This window comes from Adiantum capillus-veneris, chromosome 5 (genome assembly GCF_014529385.1).
Source record: "Adiantum capillus-veneris isolate H3 chromosome 5, ASM1452938v2, whole genome shotgun sequence".
In the NCBI taxonomy this organism is placed as follows: domain Eukaryota; kingdom Viridiplantae; phylum Streptophyta; class Polypodiopsida; order Polypodiales; family Pteridaceae; genus Adiantum; species Adiantum capillus-veneris.
In genome coordinates, this window is record NC_140935.1 from 52,448,370 (window position 1) to 52,463,575 (window position 15,206).

The 15,206-nt window shown below is 45.6% G+C and overlaps 1 protein-coding gene across 3 annotated transcripts in view; it reads left to right on the forward strand.

Annotated features, from left to right (window-relative positions):
- Window positions 1–833: 833 nt before the first annotated feature.
- LOC147457315 (NF-kappa-B inhibitor-like protein) overlaps window positions 834–15,206 on the forward strand; it is a 95,680-nt gene continuing 81,307 nt past the window's right edge. For 2 of the 3 annotated variants that reach the window (XM_086512234.1, XM_086512235.1), the window contains exon 1: window positions 834–1,066. In XM_086512234.1, coding sequence (XP_086368360.1) covers window positions 925–1,066 — 142 coding nt within the window. In that variant the 5' untranslated portion in view covers window positions 834–924. The remainder of the gene's footprint in view (window positions 1,067–15,206) is intronic. The other variant, XM_086512233.1, reaches the window with a different exon arrangement.

Genomic DNA, 15,206 nt, shown 5'->3' on the forward strand with positions numbered 1-15,206 from the left:
CATAATGTGCTGAGCAAGAAGGAGTCGATACTTTCTTGGGAGTTGGGCCATGTTGAGGAATGGGGACCAAAGTTGTAATTAATTTGCACATTCTATAGAAAGTACAAAGAATAAAAAATATGACAAATGGACTTTAGGGGGGGTGTATCTCTTTCAATGATAGTCTTGAGTATATCTCAACTACTTTGGGTTTGCATATCTGGCATCTTATAGGACCTCCAGAAAGACCAATTACTACATTTCAATAGTTTTGGGTAGGTTAGATTGGCTTGTGGTCAATTGCAAAAGTAACATCTCGTGCCACATTTAAAGTGCTCACAATTTCGCATAACTCTTCACAAAGCTAAACCTAGTCTCCGCATACATATAATGGAGTGCATTCTTGCAAGGTCTTTTGCATGATTGGTACCTTAGATAACATAAAAGTTCGCATTGGTGCCATATTGAAGAATTCTCGTACATGGTTTGCAACAATGGGGTGCTAACAATATGAAATTTCTCTTCCCATGGGGCTCTCTAGACTACACACTTGAGCTACTAAAGATACTAATTTCGACGTTAATAGTAGGGGATTTCCACATGCCCGCGGTTATTCTATTTGCACAAAAATGGCTAGTAGAAACACATGGATACGTTCAATTTAGATCCAGAATAGAACACGTACACTATTGGGATTTGAATTTTGGGCAATGTTGAGAAGGGACACAACTTGTTGCTAATTGACTTATGCTTATCCAATCGTTGTTCATATTGCCAAATGGCTCCAATTTGACGATTGAATTACAATTGCAAGCTCTCTCTCTCTCTCTCTCTCTCTCTCTCTCTCTTTGAAGATAAAAAAGCTTTGGATATCCGATTTGAAAAGTGGAAAATGGGATTTTTGTAGAAGGGAAGATCAAGTAACGAAGAGCAGCAAGCTGGCACATGGCGTCCATAGGCCCATTTTCGCAGGCAGCTTGTCCGCTCACAGGCAGCCATCTCTCACAGACGCCAATAGGGCAAGCTCAGAGGCCTCAATGTCCTAGTTCCAAGGTGCCGAGGGCTATGCAGCAGGAACGCAACACAGGTACATACACACACGCACACGAGAGAGAGAGAGAGAGAGAGAGAGAGAGAGAGAGAGAGAGAGAGAGAAGAGGGGGGGGGAGGTCTTGTTTTCTCATACATGGTGGGGGAGGGAGAAGAAGTCTTGTTTCCCTTCTAGTGAAATAATGTAGGCCTACGATAGGGAATGTGGGTCTCAGCTCACCATCGTAGGTACATGATTCCTAAAAGCAAGATTCTCATTATGAACGCACAAAAGAGGTGCTTTCAATGATATTTATAAAAGAGGTGGACAAAAGCGGCGCTTTCAATGGTATTTTTAAAAGCAAGGATACACGTGTCCCCTCAATTCCCTAGTTGTCCCATTTATGGCATCATGGATGATTTAGGGGCTTTGTAGGCAACGTTGGAAATATGGTTGTAGGAATGCACACAAAGATATAGAAGAAGACAAAGAAGCACACAACACAAAAATCAGTATTACTAAGTGTGCTAAAATAAAGACAAGGCTTGCCTTAGAATGATGGGTTTATATACAAGTAGAGGACAAAAGCCTCCTAGTAAGGAAAAAAAGATAGCAGTTCTGTGCGTGTTCACACACAACACCCCCCCCCCCAGTGTCTTCCCGCATGGGGGAGTGATGCAGTACACCTTAGCTAGTAGTGATCACCCATGTACAAGGAAATGCCAGACCCTAATGTGATCAATCCACAAGGGGGAGTAAGCTCAAATCTTTGCGAAAAGCTTTGAACTTCTTATGAGACAGAGCCTTTGTGAAAAGATTTGCAGGTTTTCCTACGTAGACACACAAACGTGACTCATATCTCGTGCAAGAGTCTCTTGTTGGTATGAAACACCGGGTTCCTTGCAACTGCCAATGCGCTTTGCCTGTCAATGAAGATGGTGCTAGACTCTTCTCCAACTCCCAAATCAGCCATAAGGCGTTTGATCCAAACGCACTCAACTGTAGTTGTGAAAGTTTCCTTGTACTCAATTTCACAACTAGTAGTAGTCACTCAAACTGACAAGTCACCTGACAAGGTGGTAAAGCAAAGCAGCAACACCACTAATTGAGTGAAAACAACAAACCTAAAACAAAAGAGAACATGAGACACGAGGCACTATGGGGTGGAGCTCACGTCACCAATTTGGCCCATAGCCATGTAGAGGGCTGATCATCTGCAATTGTTGTATGCCCTTGTCATGTTTGCTGAATGTTTATAGGAGCTGCAAGCTTCTGATGCTTGAGGAGCTTCAGGTGATTGAGGTGCTTGCTGGGCGCTTAGGGGAGAGGAGCTTGAGGTGCTCGTTGAGAATTAGCAGCAGAGGGATACATGGCAGCTGGATGACCCTTGTAACGGGCAAAGCATGCACGGAAAAAGTGGCACATGCAAGGGGAAGTGGACACTTGGCCAAGGTAAGTGGAGACTTGGACAGCTTATGCATGGCAAGTGGCAACACATGCAAGGCAAGTGAAGCTCATGCATGGCAGGTGGCAACAAGTGGAGTTCATGCATGGTAGGTGGTCACACATAAGGCAAGTGGACATGCATGGCAAGTGACCACACATGCAAGGCAGGAGCATAAGGTGACCTCACATTGGACTTTCAGCCAAGGCCTACCCATTCTCAGTCATGCATTGTTATTTTCGGCTAGGAGCGACCTCAGCCACAGGTACTAGCAATCGGGCAGGAAGCCACATGTCCACATGGCACATTTGCCCACTCCAAGCTCAGTTAGAAGAGGAAAGTGCAGACAAATGGCACACCTGCCATGTGTAAACACACACACACACACACACATACACACAAACCTCTATCTAAAGGGCTGAACACCTAATTGTATGGGTCTTTTTACGCTCTCTGTCTCTTAGGCTGCCTTTTCATAATTAGGCCGCCATCTCTCTGGAAGAATCTTGTATTATTATAAGATAATGGAATCTATCAATTTGTCTCATGATATCTTATATCTATTATAGGTTAAAATCTCTATTAGATTTATCTACTTTAAGTGAGCTATTGTCCATTATTGCCTAGGCATTAGACCAATGGTATCACGACACATTGATTTCTCGCCTACGGGCAATCCAATCCAGATTGGGCAGCTTCTTTCAACAGTAATGTAGAATCCCCAAGAGATCACTTATAATGTGTAGGAGGAGAATCCTAGAGAGACCAATAACATTGAGATGGAGGTGGAGTATGAGGAAGTGGAGGTCAAACTTGAAGTCATAGATGATGAAGATACCGATTTTCATGATGAGTCCTCGAACAACGTGTCAAGTGCAGTGGAAGAGAATAAGGATTTTGCTCGGATCTACTACTCCGCACACAAACACAAGGGTTGCTTTACTTCACTTGAAAGAATTGAATCGAATTGAAAGAAAGAGAGAGACAAGAGAGAGAAAAGAGACGACACAGGGATGTCGGGTCCCAACCCTCAAGGGACCCCTTGCTTTGTTGCTAGGGATGTCGGGTCCCAACCCTCAAGGGCCCCCTTACTCTGTTGCCAAAGCAAGTACTTTCTTTATTCTTGCACAATGCTAATACAATGACTAAATGCTGAGATGCTGATGCTAAGGGGTACTGACACTACTGATGCTTGGTACTGAACTGATGCTACTGGTGCTGGGAACTACTGGGTACTGAGGAATTGAGAGGTTTTATGCAGACGACGGTGATGTCAACGACGAGGTACTGATGGGTCTATGTCGATGACAATGATATCGATGACGGGTACTGCGGGTTCTATGTCGAAGACGGGGAGGTCGACGACGAGGTCTATGTCGAAGACGATGAAGTCGACGACGAGGTACTAAGGGTCTTTGTCGACGACGATGAAGTCAATGACAGTACTATGTCGAAGACAGTGAAGTCGACGACGGTTCTGTGTCGAAGACGGTGAGGTCGACGACGGTTCTGTGTTGAAGAGGTGAAGTCGACGACGAGGTCCTGCGGGTACTATGGTGTGCTGTGTCGACGAAAGCGTACTACATTGACGATGGCGACGACGATGATGCTATGGCTGAATGCCGAACTTCTAGCACAGTCAATGGTTCGGGGACTGCTACCACGCGTAACAGACTTGGAGACTCCAAGTCAAGAATCAATCACCACAGCACCAAATAACCACTTCAAAACAATTCACAGATCACAATAGATTTGCACTGGCCCGACGGAGTTCCTAATTTAAAGGTTACAAGGGATGCCCAAAAGCAGAGCCCCAAAAGCTTCAAAAATAAAGCAGAATCTATTTCTCTTTCAAACCCTCTTTAGAGTTTTCATTAAAAATAAAGCAGATCATCATCTCTCTCTCTCCTTGGCCATTTGCGTAGCCAAAAAGCTGCAATAACGTCGCTAGCTGCTGCTTTTTTAGTCCCAAAAAACCCGAAAGTCCGTACACTGCTGCCATGTGGCATTGGCGCCTGTTTTAGGGTTTCGAGCCACTTAGGGTTTCAACCAGCAATTAGGGTCTCCAGAACTTAGGGTTTCTGCAAAATTAGGGTTTTTGGCAGAAATTAGGGTTTGCAAGATTTTTAGGGTTTTTGGCAGAGATTAGGGATTCTGCTATCGGTAGCCACGTCATCACTTTGTGACATACCCCCCTCTTGAAACCATTGTAATCGACGACGATTACGCCTGCAAAACCGACAGAAGCCATAAACCGTCTTAGCAGACACTGACTGTTAGTACCTACGTACTAGGAACACACATCTAGCACATGTATCAAATCGACAGTCACATCACACGACATCATAGGACATCACTAGACATCACAAGACATCTCATGACATTTAACATTCATTCGGATCTTAGACCATGATTTATCGTGAATGTAGCTAGCAATCGCATCTAGATGCAATCGGGACCTCATCGATGTCCGATTGACTAACCCCTATTGCAACCATATCTATTCGAGATCAATCAGACCAAAATGTTGCAGTCATCTCGTCTATCAGTTCCTGCACTTAAAAGAAGTCAATAACAAATCAATATCATAATCAGGAATTCCACTTCATAAAGTCATCCAGCAGAATACTGTCAGCTCTCAGTATCCCTGAAGCTCAAAGAGACATCAGTGACTCTAGTATCAAAATCAAGGCATCTGTTAACAAAGGAGTGGAGTGACTCCCCTCTTGTGTATCCCACTCCACCAGATCTCCGGCCAAGCTGAATTTTGGGTTCCGTTTGGAGTAGACTATGCTAAACCAAAAGCATCGAGGTAAAGTTTCACAATCTGAGGAATATCTGCTAGGTCCTCCTCCTCCATCAACTTCGCATCCAATGTAGGATAGTTCTTGAACTTAACCAAGAAACGCCTTCGGACTTTACCTTTATTCTTCGTATCCTTAAGTGCCAAAATCTGTTCAGGAACAAGGATCTCCTCGTTTTCTTCCACTTCGGGTTGCTCATCAGGCTCCCCATCTTCGCGCAGATCACCCTTAAAAGGTTTTAAGAGACTCACATGGAATGCATTGTGAATTCTCCAAGTATCAGGCAGTTTCAATCGGAAGGAGACATCATTTATCTTTTCAGTGATCGCATACTAAGCTTTGGAAAAAGCCTCTCCTTTTCCTTTTTCTTTCTTAGGCATGCCTTCTCAAAACGTAAGAGCACCCAATCATCCTCCTTCAATTTCAAGTCGTGACGATGGCGATCCGCTGCATTTTTTTGTCGTTCTTGAGACTTCTGCAAAGTCTCGCGAACCTTGGCAAAAGCCGTATCCAAATCTCGTGTATATTCATTCGCTTCAAAAATCTTATCTTTCGTGCTTAGGAAGGGTGGAACCTTCGCAGCACCTTCAACAATCTCAAATGGCGCCTTCCCCGTCGAAGAGTGTATCGTGTTATTGTAGGCAAATTCCACCAAAGGTAGGTACTTTTCCCATTGAGTCTTCTGATTCGAGATATAGGACTTCAAGAAATCTAGAACCACTAAATTTGCAATCTCAGATTGCCCATCAATCTGCGAGTGGAGCGATGACGAGAATTGCAACTGCGTGCCAATGTTCTCCCAAATTGCCTTCCAAAACAAATTCATAAATCTGGGGTCTCTGTCGGAGACAATCGTCTCAAATGTGCCATGTAATCGGAAAATCATCGTGATCATTTTGTGTTCTCGGGAGATCAAAAATCAAATCCATTTCAATACTTTCCCAGGGGCGGGTGGGTATGGGTAAAGGCTGTAACAATCCTTGTGCCTTATGCCTGTCAAACTTGACCTTCTGGCATACTGAGCAACTGCGCACAAACTCTTCCACATCCTTTTTGAGTCTCGGCCAAAAGAAGTATCTCTCTACCCCCTTCATGGTGGTAGCAATGCCGCGGTGACCCGTAAAAGGTGGACAGTGGCATTCAGTCATAACCTTTTCCCTCAACGGCTGTGTAACGCACAACATGGTTTTTCTCATCAAGTAGCCTTCCGATTGGAGTATCCTGCTACTGTCTCCCCATCCCGTATCTGTGTGAAAATATCTGCAAAATCTGTATCTGTGGCATACTGATCGACCATATCCTCAAAGCTTCTATGTTGTATCTCGGAAATAGCCAGAACCAACGGCTTCCGAGACAAAGCATTTGCCACCCCACCACATTCTTCTGTCCCTGCACATGGACAATCTGGAAGTGAAACTGTGACAAGATGTTCGCCCACCGCATCTGCTTTTCTGAAAGCTGCTTCTATGACAAGAAGTAGCACAAACTCTGATGGTCTGTAAAGACAGTAAAATCCGCTCCGAGTAGGTAATGCCGCCACTGAGTAAGAGCATGGATAACCGCTAAAAGCTCTTTCTCATAAATCTGTGCTGTCATCTCCGGCCTAGAGAACAATCGGCTCTCGTAAGCTATGACATGGCCTTCTTGCATCAAGACCGCACCCAGACTACGACCACAAGCATCACAATATACTTCAAATGACTTCTGCAAGTCCGGCAAAGTCAAAACTGGTCCCGTAGTCAATTTCTCTTTCATGTCTGAAAGGCAGTCACCTTTGTGGATCCCCACGAGAAAGGGACTCCTTTCTGTGTCAAGATATGCAAAGGGGAAGCAACCTCTGCAAACTTTCGTATGAACCGCCTGTAGCACGAACACAGTCCCAAGAAGCTTCTAACTTCATGGACATTCTTCAAATCGGGCCAATCACGTATAGTCTCTATCTTGGCCGAATCCATTTGCACTCCTGCTGCTGCTGAGACAAAGTGTCCCAAAAAGTGTATCTCTGAAGCAGATAATCTCTGTGTTCTGCCTCATTTTTGGAGAAAACAATGATATCATCAAAGAAAGTGCCAACAAATAGCCTGTACTCCCGAAAAATCCTGTCCATCGTCCGGTTAAATGTCGCAGGAGCATTGGTTAAGCCAAAAGGCATCACCAAAAACTCAAATAACCCAAAAGTAGTCCGAAAGGCTGTCTTGTAGATGTCTCCCGGCGCGATTCGGATCTGATGATATCCACTCTTCAAGTCAATCCTGCTAAAGCACGAGGATCCCTGTAACTTGTCGAGTATATCATCGATCCTAGGAATCGAAAATCTGTTCTTGATGGCGATTTTGTTGAGAGTTCTATAATTGATGCACATTCTCCAAGATCCGTCTTTCTTCAAATCCAACAACAGTGGAGAGCAATACGGTGAAGTACTAGGCTGGACAAGATTCTTTTCCAAGAGGCCTTTCACTTGGTTCATAATCTTTTCAGTCTGTACTTGGCTCACATGGTAAGGTGGCCGGTTCGGTGGCGTGCTTCCAGGTATCAGATCAATGGTTTGATCTTCAGGCCCTCTAAAAAGCAATCGGCATGAGTGTGGAGAAAAAATCTTGGTGTTCTTTTGTTCAGGTCAAAACATATTCAACCTTTATCCATCGTTCAATTCTCTCCCAAAAGAATGAGTAAAGAAACTGAAGTTTATCAAGTACAATCTCTGAGCCCTTCATTTGTCAAAGTCGCTTTCTCGGCCCGGTAGTCAACCACGGCGTAGTTATGGTGGTACCAAGGGATTCCGAGTAGAATCACTCGCGTGCCCTGAACACCCCTGTCATTGCAAACGAAGTTTGCCAATGCTCGGTGTAATGGAAACATCCCATCCGGGTGCCAGTCAAACTATCTCCGCCTGTTGCGTCAGTCTGTCGGGCGTAATTCCAAATCGAGTCGCCAATTCCAAGTGAAAAGAAGTTAGCCTTGGCTCCTTCAAAAGAGCTTCCTGATCCTTCACTTTGCCCCAAAAAGCGGCAAAGTTTGTACTTCATTTGATTCGGTGCAGGTCCCACGCCATGTGGTACCAGTTCTGCTTTTCTATCTGCCTTTTCTGCCACGTTCCTCAATTGCTCTCGAACTCTCAGGCCTGTCGTCGTCCTTATCATTCTGTTCTTTCGGTGCCTTTTTAGGGCACTTCGCGGAGATATGTCCATGTTCCCCGCATCCAAAGCACTTCCCCTCTCTGATGAAGCGAGCTCTCTCCTCAGGAGTAAGCTTGGGTCGTGCATCCTTTTTCTCTGGGTTGCTCTTTTTCTTTCTACTTTCAGTCCCAGAAGTCTGTTCGGCTTGTTGTGTCATGGCCTCATCTGTGGGGTTAGGTCAGACTGCCAGAGTGAATGGCAAAGCCCCGCTTCGCATGACTCATCAACTCCTGAATAGAAGCTGACATGTACTCCAAGCAGTGATCTCGGATCTCTATAGGAGACCCAAGGTGAACCGCTCAATCTGTTCTCTGAACGAGATCTTCTTGAATGTGAAAACGCTAATGGCTGCTGGAGAAACTTTGGCTGATGGCTGCCCAAGCGCTGGTACTGCTGAAAGGCTCTTCTACTGCTCCTCTCCCTTCTCCTGGCACCCAAGGGCTTCTTTTATAGGTCCTTTAGCCATTTGCCCTACCTACTTTTAAGAAATGTGATGTCAAAGTCACTTATTAATATACGACTTAAGTGACTGTTCGTATGCCTTTATGCTTAAGTGACTTAACTGTGCAAGTGAGGGTATGTAACTATGACCGGCCTCGACATGCACGTCCTGTTAGGCTCACAAAGGTGCCAGGCTAGGTCCTAAGCTAAGATTGACGCTAGACTGTAGCAGAAGCTTGTCCACGTGGCGCAATTGCAGTGCGCACGTGACATGTCAAGAACATGAAAGAGAAAGCCATGAAGACAATTTTCAAGCAATGGAAAAATTTGGGGGGCCTTTAAATCTCATAATCAAAGTAAGTTTTTTGAATTCCTAAAGAACCCAATTACTTTGCAGATAGGCAACACATGGGAGGGAATACCAATTTTCGTGGTTTATGAAACCTTTCTGTACGTTAAGAATAGATAGTGATGTTAAAGTTTTGGCATCTCAAGTGAACTGCCCAATGTGGTTCCATTATTTAGTTTGGCTTTTAGGTATTTATTTTACTTATTTGTCAAAGTCTTGGGTAGGGCAATTTACTGGGATTGCTATATAAGCAACCCCTTGCCTCCATTGTATACACATTCAGTTATTCATTGCTAAGGTTGATTGGTTCAGGAGACTCTCTCTCTCTCTCGCTCTCGCTCACTCCCCTTGGTCTCTACGCTTCCGCATCGTCGACTTTGACATGGTATTAGAGCTCGAGGTAGCTCGTGCTTGAAGCCCTTGGCATAGAGGAGCAGTCCAGCAGAGCTTGAGAAGAGAACCACGTCCCGTGCCTGGTTGCCAGCGTTTAAATTTTGCTCACTGCGTTCTAAAATGCAAGGCTTTTATCACTCCCGACGCCAGTCTCCCCCACACTGTCCTTCGTAGCCCTAGCGTTAGCGTTTTAAAACGCTGTTGGGCAAGCTACTGACGGCATCAAACTCCCCCACTGCAGACAACGTTTTAGAACGCTGCGCTCGGCAGCGCCTCCCCTGTCGCGTGTCACATCTAACCCTATGTGTCCGTGGACAAGCTACAACATGACAAGGGTTTAGTCAGTTCAGTCAATCTAGATTTAGAAGTGTTCTGGCACTTTTGTGAGTCTGTTCGCAGACCGTGCATGCCCAGGCACTTAGTGTAGATGCATATCCTCTGGTTGCACACAACATGATCATAAGCATTCCCATCAGAATCCATCAGAATCCTTCAGGGGAATTTTCTAGTGCATTTAGCCTATTGTTCCTATTTTTGACATTTTTCACTTATAATTTTTAAGTGACTTTTGTTGGAAAATAGGTAGGGTAAATTGAGTAAGTTTGTATATAAGCAAACCTAGACTAGCACTAATTGGAGAAGAGGCAAAAGGAGCCAAGCTCAATAGGCAGCTTCTCAGCAAGAACCTTGGTGGTTTTCCCTCCAAGCAAGACTTCAACTCCCCTAGCGTTTTTCCATCCACATCACCATAGCTTCCCATTGCTGGCGTTTTCAGCAAGACTCTTCGCCACAGGACCTCATCCATTGGCGTTTTTCATCAAGGCATCGTCGTAGAAGAACCACAAGCTCCTAGCGTTTTCAAGTTCCCCAAATCGCCCTCCTTTGTGCTGGCGTTTTTCAGCAGACAAAAGGTAGCAGATTTCAGCCTTGGTCACCTTAAAGAACAGCAGTTTTCAGCCCGCAAAGAGTAGCCCACATCAGCGTTTTCGGTCGCGGTGAATTTCAGCTAGTAGCGTTTTTGTTACAGCAGCAAATCAGCCGCAGATTTCAGCCAGCAGCGTTTTTGGACAGCAGTTCATAAGCGTTAAATTTCAGCCCTTATGTCGGTCTCGCCATCTCCGTCGTCGTCATCGATCTAGCCTAGACTTGCATCAGTCACATGCATCCACTTTGTATTAGTTTGTGCAATCAATAGTAGACGACTCTCGCCGACGAGAGTGGGGCCTTCGGAGGAGGCTTTTACAATGTCTAGTGTGGTATTCTCTTCTGTATCTCTCAGTCTCATGCACTTCCATTCACTGTGTCCATTCACTTTGTTTGTGTCCATTGCACTCTCTCATTAAGAACGGAAGGCTCTCTCTTCCATAAGAATAAAAGGAACCTTGAGCACAGATCGGAGCACTCATCTTGAGCAAAGTTCAAACATTCATTCCGCTGCACCTTACATTGGTATTAGAGCTTTGGGAGTGTTCTGTATCACTCAAGGAAAGAACCACAAGAAATTTTTTTGCTTGTTCAAGTTGCACGAACGCAAGTTCGCTTGGGCGTGTCGATTCCTAATCGTGTTTTTGAAGAGTGACAGGAATCCCAGGAAAGAAGGGTTTGTCCAGCCTCCCCTTGTGCCTCTTTTCACTCATTGAGAGCGGACCGTGCACTTAGCGGCCGGCCAATCGACGTGAGGTGGGAAAAAGCAACCTTGGTGTGAGCGCAAGGCCGCCAAGGGGTGTGCCCACGGAAAAGCGCAGAACTCGGGTGAAGAGAAGATCCTTCTCAAGCACAGGTTGGAAGCGAAAGAAAACCCTCAAGAACTCAAGAACCCCAAGAACCAAGACCCGCAAGAACCAAAGTTCCTCGTGAACTTAAAAACCCAAGACCACAAGAACCCACAAGAACCCACGACTTCAGAATGGTCATCACTCGAAGCGGAATGGATACTTCGCTTAGAGGTGATGAGCATAAGAGAGGCAAAGAAGAATTTTCCCCACCAGGAGGTTTTTCCGACCCTCCCCCTTCCCCATCTACGTCAAGGATTGCACTAACTCCTATGGAGGAGTTGGAGCAGAAGGAAGTTAGAACGTGAAGCAAGAAAAGCAGAAATAGATCGCAGACGCGCAGAAAGAAGAGCAGAAATGGAGCGCAAACACCAAGAAAGAATGGCAGCCATAGCGTGTGAGCGCAAGCAAGCACGCTTGGAAGCCAAAGAACGACAAGCCAAATTGGATCGTGAGCGCACAGAAAGGCAAGCAGAGAACAAAGCAAGACAAGCAGAATTTGATCGCGAGAACAAAGCCATCAAAGAAAAGAGCGACCAACACATGAAAAAATTCTTGCGACTCTTTTCTCAAGTTCAGCACAAAATTCAAATGCAAGAGATTCTGGAGAAGGAACTCTCTCAGTCTCTTCTTCTCCAAAGAATGACACACAGGATTCGCATGATTGTGAGAAGCATGATGAATTGAATGATAATGATGAGCATGATGATTTGAATGCCAATGATTTGCATGATGATTTGGATGACACTGACAAGCATGATGATTTGCATGATCAAGATGTGATTTCTCACAAGCATGATGAGTTGCATGAAGATGATGTGATTGTTCACATGGATGATGTGTTAGTGGATACTTTCTCGAGTGAAGCTAACATCATTGTAGAGTCGATCAATCACGAAGAACCGATCTTGGCTTTCGAGCCTAGGTCCAAAAAACCATCACAGGAAGTAGTATGTGTTCGCATGATTGATACGCACGCATTGTTCGAGTGTTTCATTCGTGATCGATTCCTATATTTTAATCAGCGTCTCTATGTGATCCCTTTTCCTAGGCATGACATATTGTACGTTGAGCACGTTTTACTCATGAATGAGCACAAATGTATGCCGATTGTTCATGAAAAGCTGAAAAGTATGTATGTAAGGAAGTCACATTCCATGTCTCTTCCTTGGCATGACACATTTGTAGAAAGAGCACATGAAAGTATGAGCACCAAGCATGGGCATTTCCGTTGTGAATTGCCACAGTTGATTACTTTAGATCAAAGAGAAAGATTCGATCTCATTGTTTGCGTGTCTGTGGTGAACGGTTTGGCACTCCGTCTATTGGTTCATCTACATTGCATGCACAATCTTTTAGGAAGACAAGATTCTTTCCATTCACTTTACATGGAATGGGTATGTTCATGTTTTTGTGTTGGAAGTGGTTTCAGGAATTTTCAGCCATGGAGATTCTTGAAGAAAAAAGAAGCATGACTCTCGACGAAGTTGAAGCATTGAAGGAGCCACACAAGACTTTGTGTTGTTTTCGGCGCGGCCCAAAGAAGCTAGCATTGCAGACCTTTATGAAGTTCAAGTACCACACGACCCCACACATCAGAGTGGGCCAGCGAAGAGTCCCTTCTAGGATTCCAGATGCTATTGGCAATCTCCCTCGACGCCATACAGTCCGGTACCAATGCCTCACTTTGAAAAGGAGGGATGTCACGTGACACATCCAACCCTGTGTGTCCGTGGATAAGCTACAGCATGACAAGGGTTCAGTCAGTCCAGTCAGTCTAGATTTAGAAGTGTTCTGGCACTTTTGTGAGTCTGTCCGCAGACCGTGCATGCCCAGGCACTTAGTGTAGATGCATATCCTCTGGTTGCACACAACATGATCATAAGCATTCCCATTAGAATCCATCAGAATCCTTCAGGGGAATTTTCTAGTGCATTTAGTCTGTTTTCCCTATTTATGACATTTTTCACTTATTATTTTTAAGTGACTTTTGTTGGAAAGTAGGTAGGGCAAATTGAGTAAGTTTGTATATAAGAAAACCTAGACTAGCACTAATTGGAGAAGTGGCAACATGAGCCAAGCTCAACAGGCAGCTTCTCAGCAAGAACCTTGGTGGTTTTCCCTCCAAGCAAGACTTCATTTCCCCTAGCGTTTTTCCATCCACATCGCCATAGCTTCCCATTGCTGACGTTTTCAGCAAGACTTCGCCACATGACCTCATCCATTGCCGTTTTTCATCAAGGCATCGTCGCAGAAGAACCACAAGCCCCTAGCGTTTTCAAGTTCCCCAAATCGCCCTCCTTTGTGCTGGCGTTTTTCAGCAGACAAAAGGTAGCAGATTTCAGCCTTGGTCATCTTAAAAAACAGCAGTTTTCAGCCTGCAAAGAGTAGCCCACATTAACATTTTCGATTGCGGTGAAATTCAGCCAATAGTGTTTTTGTTACAGCAGCAAATCAGCCGCAGATTTCAGCCAGCAGCGTTTTTGGACAGCAGTTCATAAGCGTCAGATTTCAGCCCTTAGGTCGGTCTCGCCATCTCCGTCGTCGTCATCGATCTAGCCTAGACTTGCATCAGTCACATGCATCCACTTTGTGCAATCAATATTAGACCACTCTCGCCGACAAGAGTGGGGCCTTCGGAGGAGGGTTTTACAACGTCTCTGGTGTCGTATCCTCTTCTCTATCTCTCAGTCTCATGCACTTCCATTCACTGTGTCCATTCACTTTGTTTGTGTCCATTGCACTCTCATTAAGAATGGAAGGCTCTCTCTTCCATAAGAATAAAAGGAACCTTGAGCACAGATCGGAGCACTCATCTTGAGCAAAGTTCAAACATTCATTCCGTTGCACCTTACATCCCCTCCTGCGCGTTTTGAGACGCCCCAGGCGTTCACCACCCTATGCCTTAGCGCCACTTGGTGTTCCCCCTCTGCTGTCGACGACGCCCTGTCCCCTCTGTTGTTGCGCGTTTTGAGACGCCCCAGGCGATCACCACCCTATGCCTTAGTGCCACTTGGTGTTCCCCCTCTGCTGTCGACGACGCCCTGTCCCCTCTGCTGTTCCGCCACTTGGTGTTCCCCCTCTGTTGTCGACGACGCCCTGTCCCCTCTGCTGTCGACGACGCCCTGTCCCCTCTGCTGTTTTACAACGTCTCTCGTGTCGTATTCTCTTCTCTATCTCTTAGTCTCATGCACTTCCATTCACTGTGTCCATTCACTTTGTTTGTGTCCATTGCACTCTCATTAAGAATGGAAGGCTCTCTCTTCCATAAGAATAAAAGGAACCTTGAGCACAGATCGGAGCAGTCATCTTGAGCAAAGTTCAAACATTCATTCCGTTGCACCTTACATCCCCTCCTGCGCGTTTTCAGACGCCCCAGGCGTTCACCACCCTATGCCTTAGCGCCACTTGGTGTTCCCTCTCTGCTGTCGACGACGCCCTGTCCCCTTTGCGTTTGAGACGCCCTCTGCAGAGGCTGCCCTATGTGGCGCCACCTTCCCTCTCCTGCCCCGACGTTTTGGAATGCTGCGCCAAGGTAGCGAGCCCACAGTATGTCAACGTTTTGAAACGCTAGGCCAGTGGCCTAGCTTTGCGACAGTTTGGAGCGGCCTAGACAGTTTGGAGCAGCCTAGTCTTGGAGCGGCTTCGTGCCAATTGAGGACTTGATGAGGTTTGGAGCAGTTTTGGGAGCACCCTATTTGCCACATTTTGCGGAGCAAATTGGGATTTGTGCGGCCACACTTTGGCCTGTGAAAGGCGGATTGAGGTGCGGCTTGGGAGATGAAGAGGCGGGAAATTGTAGTTGAAAAGGCGGATTG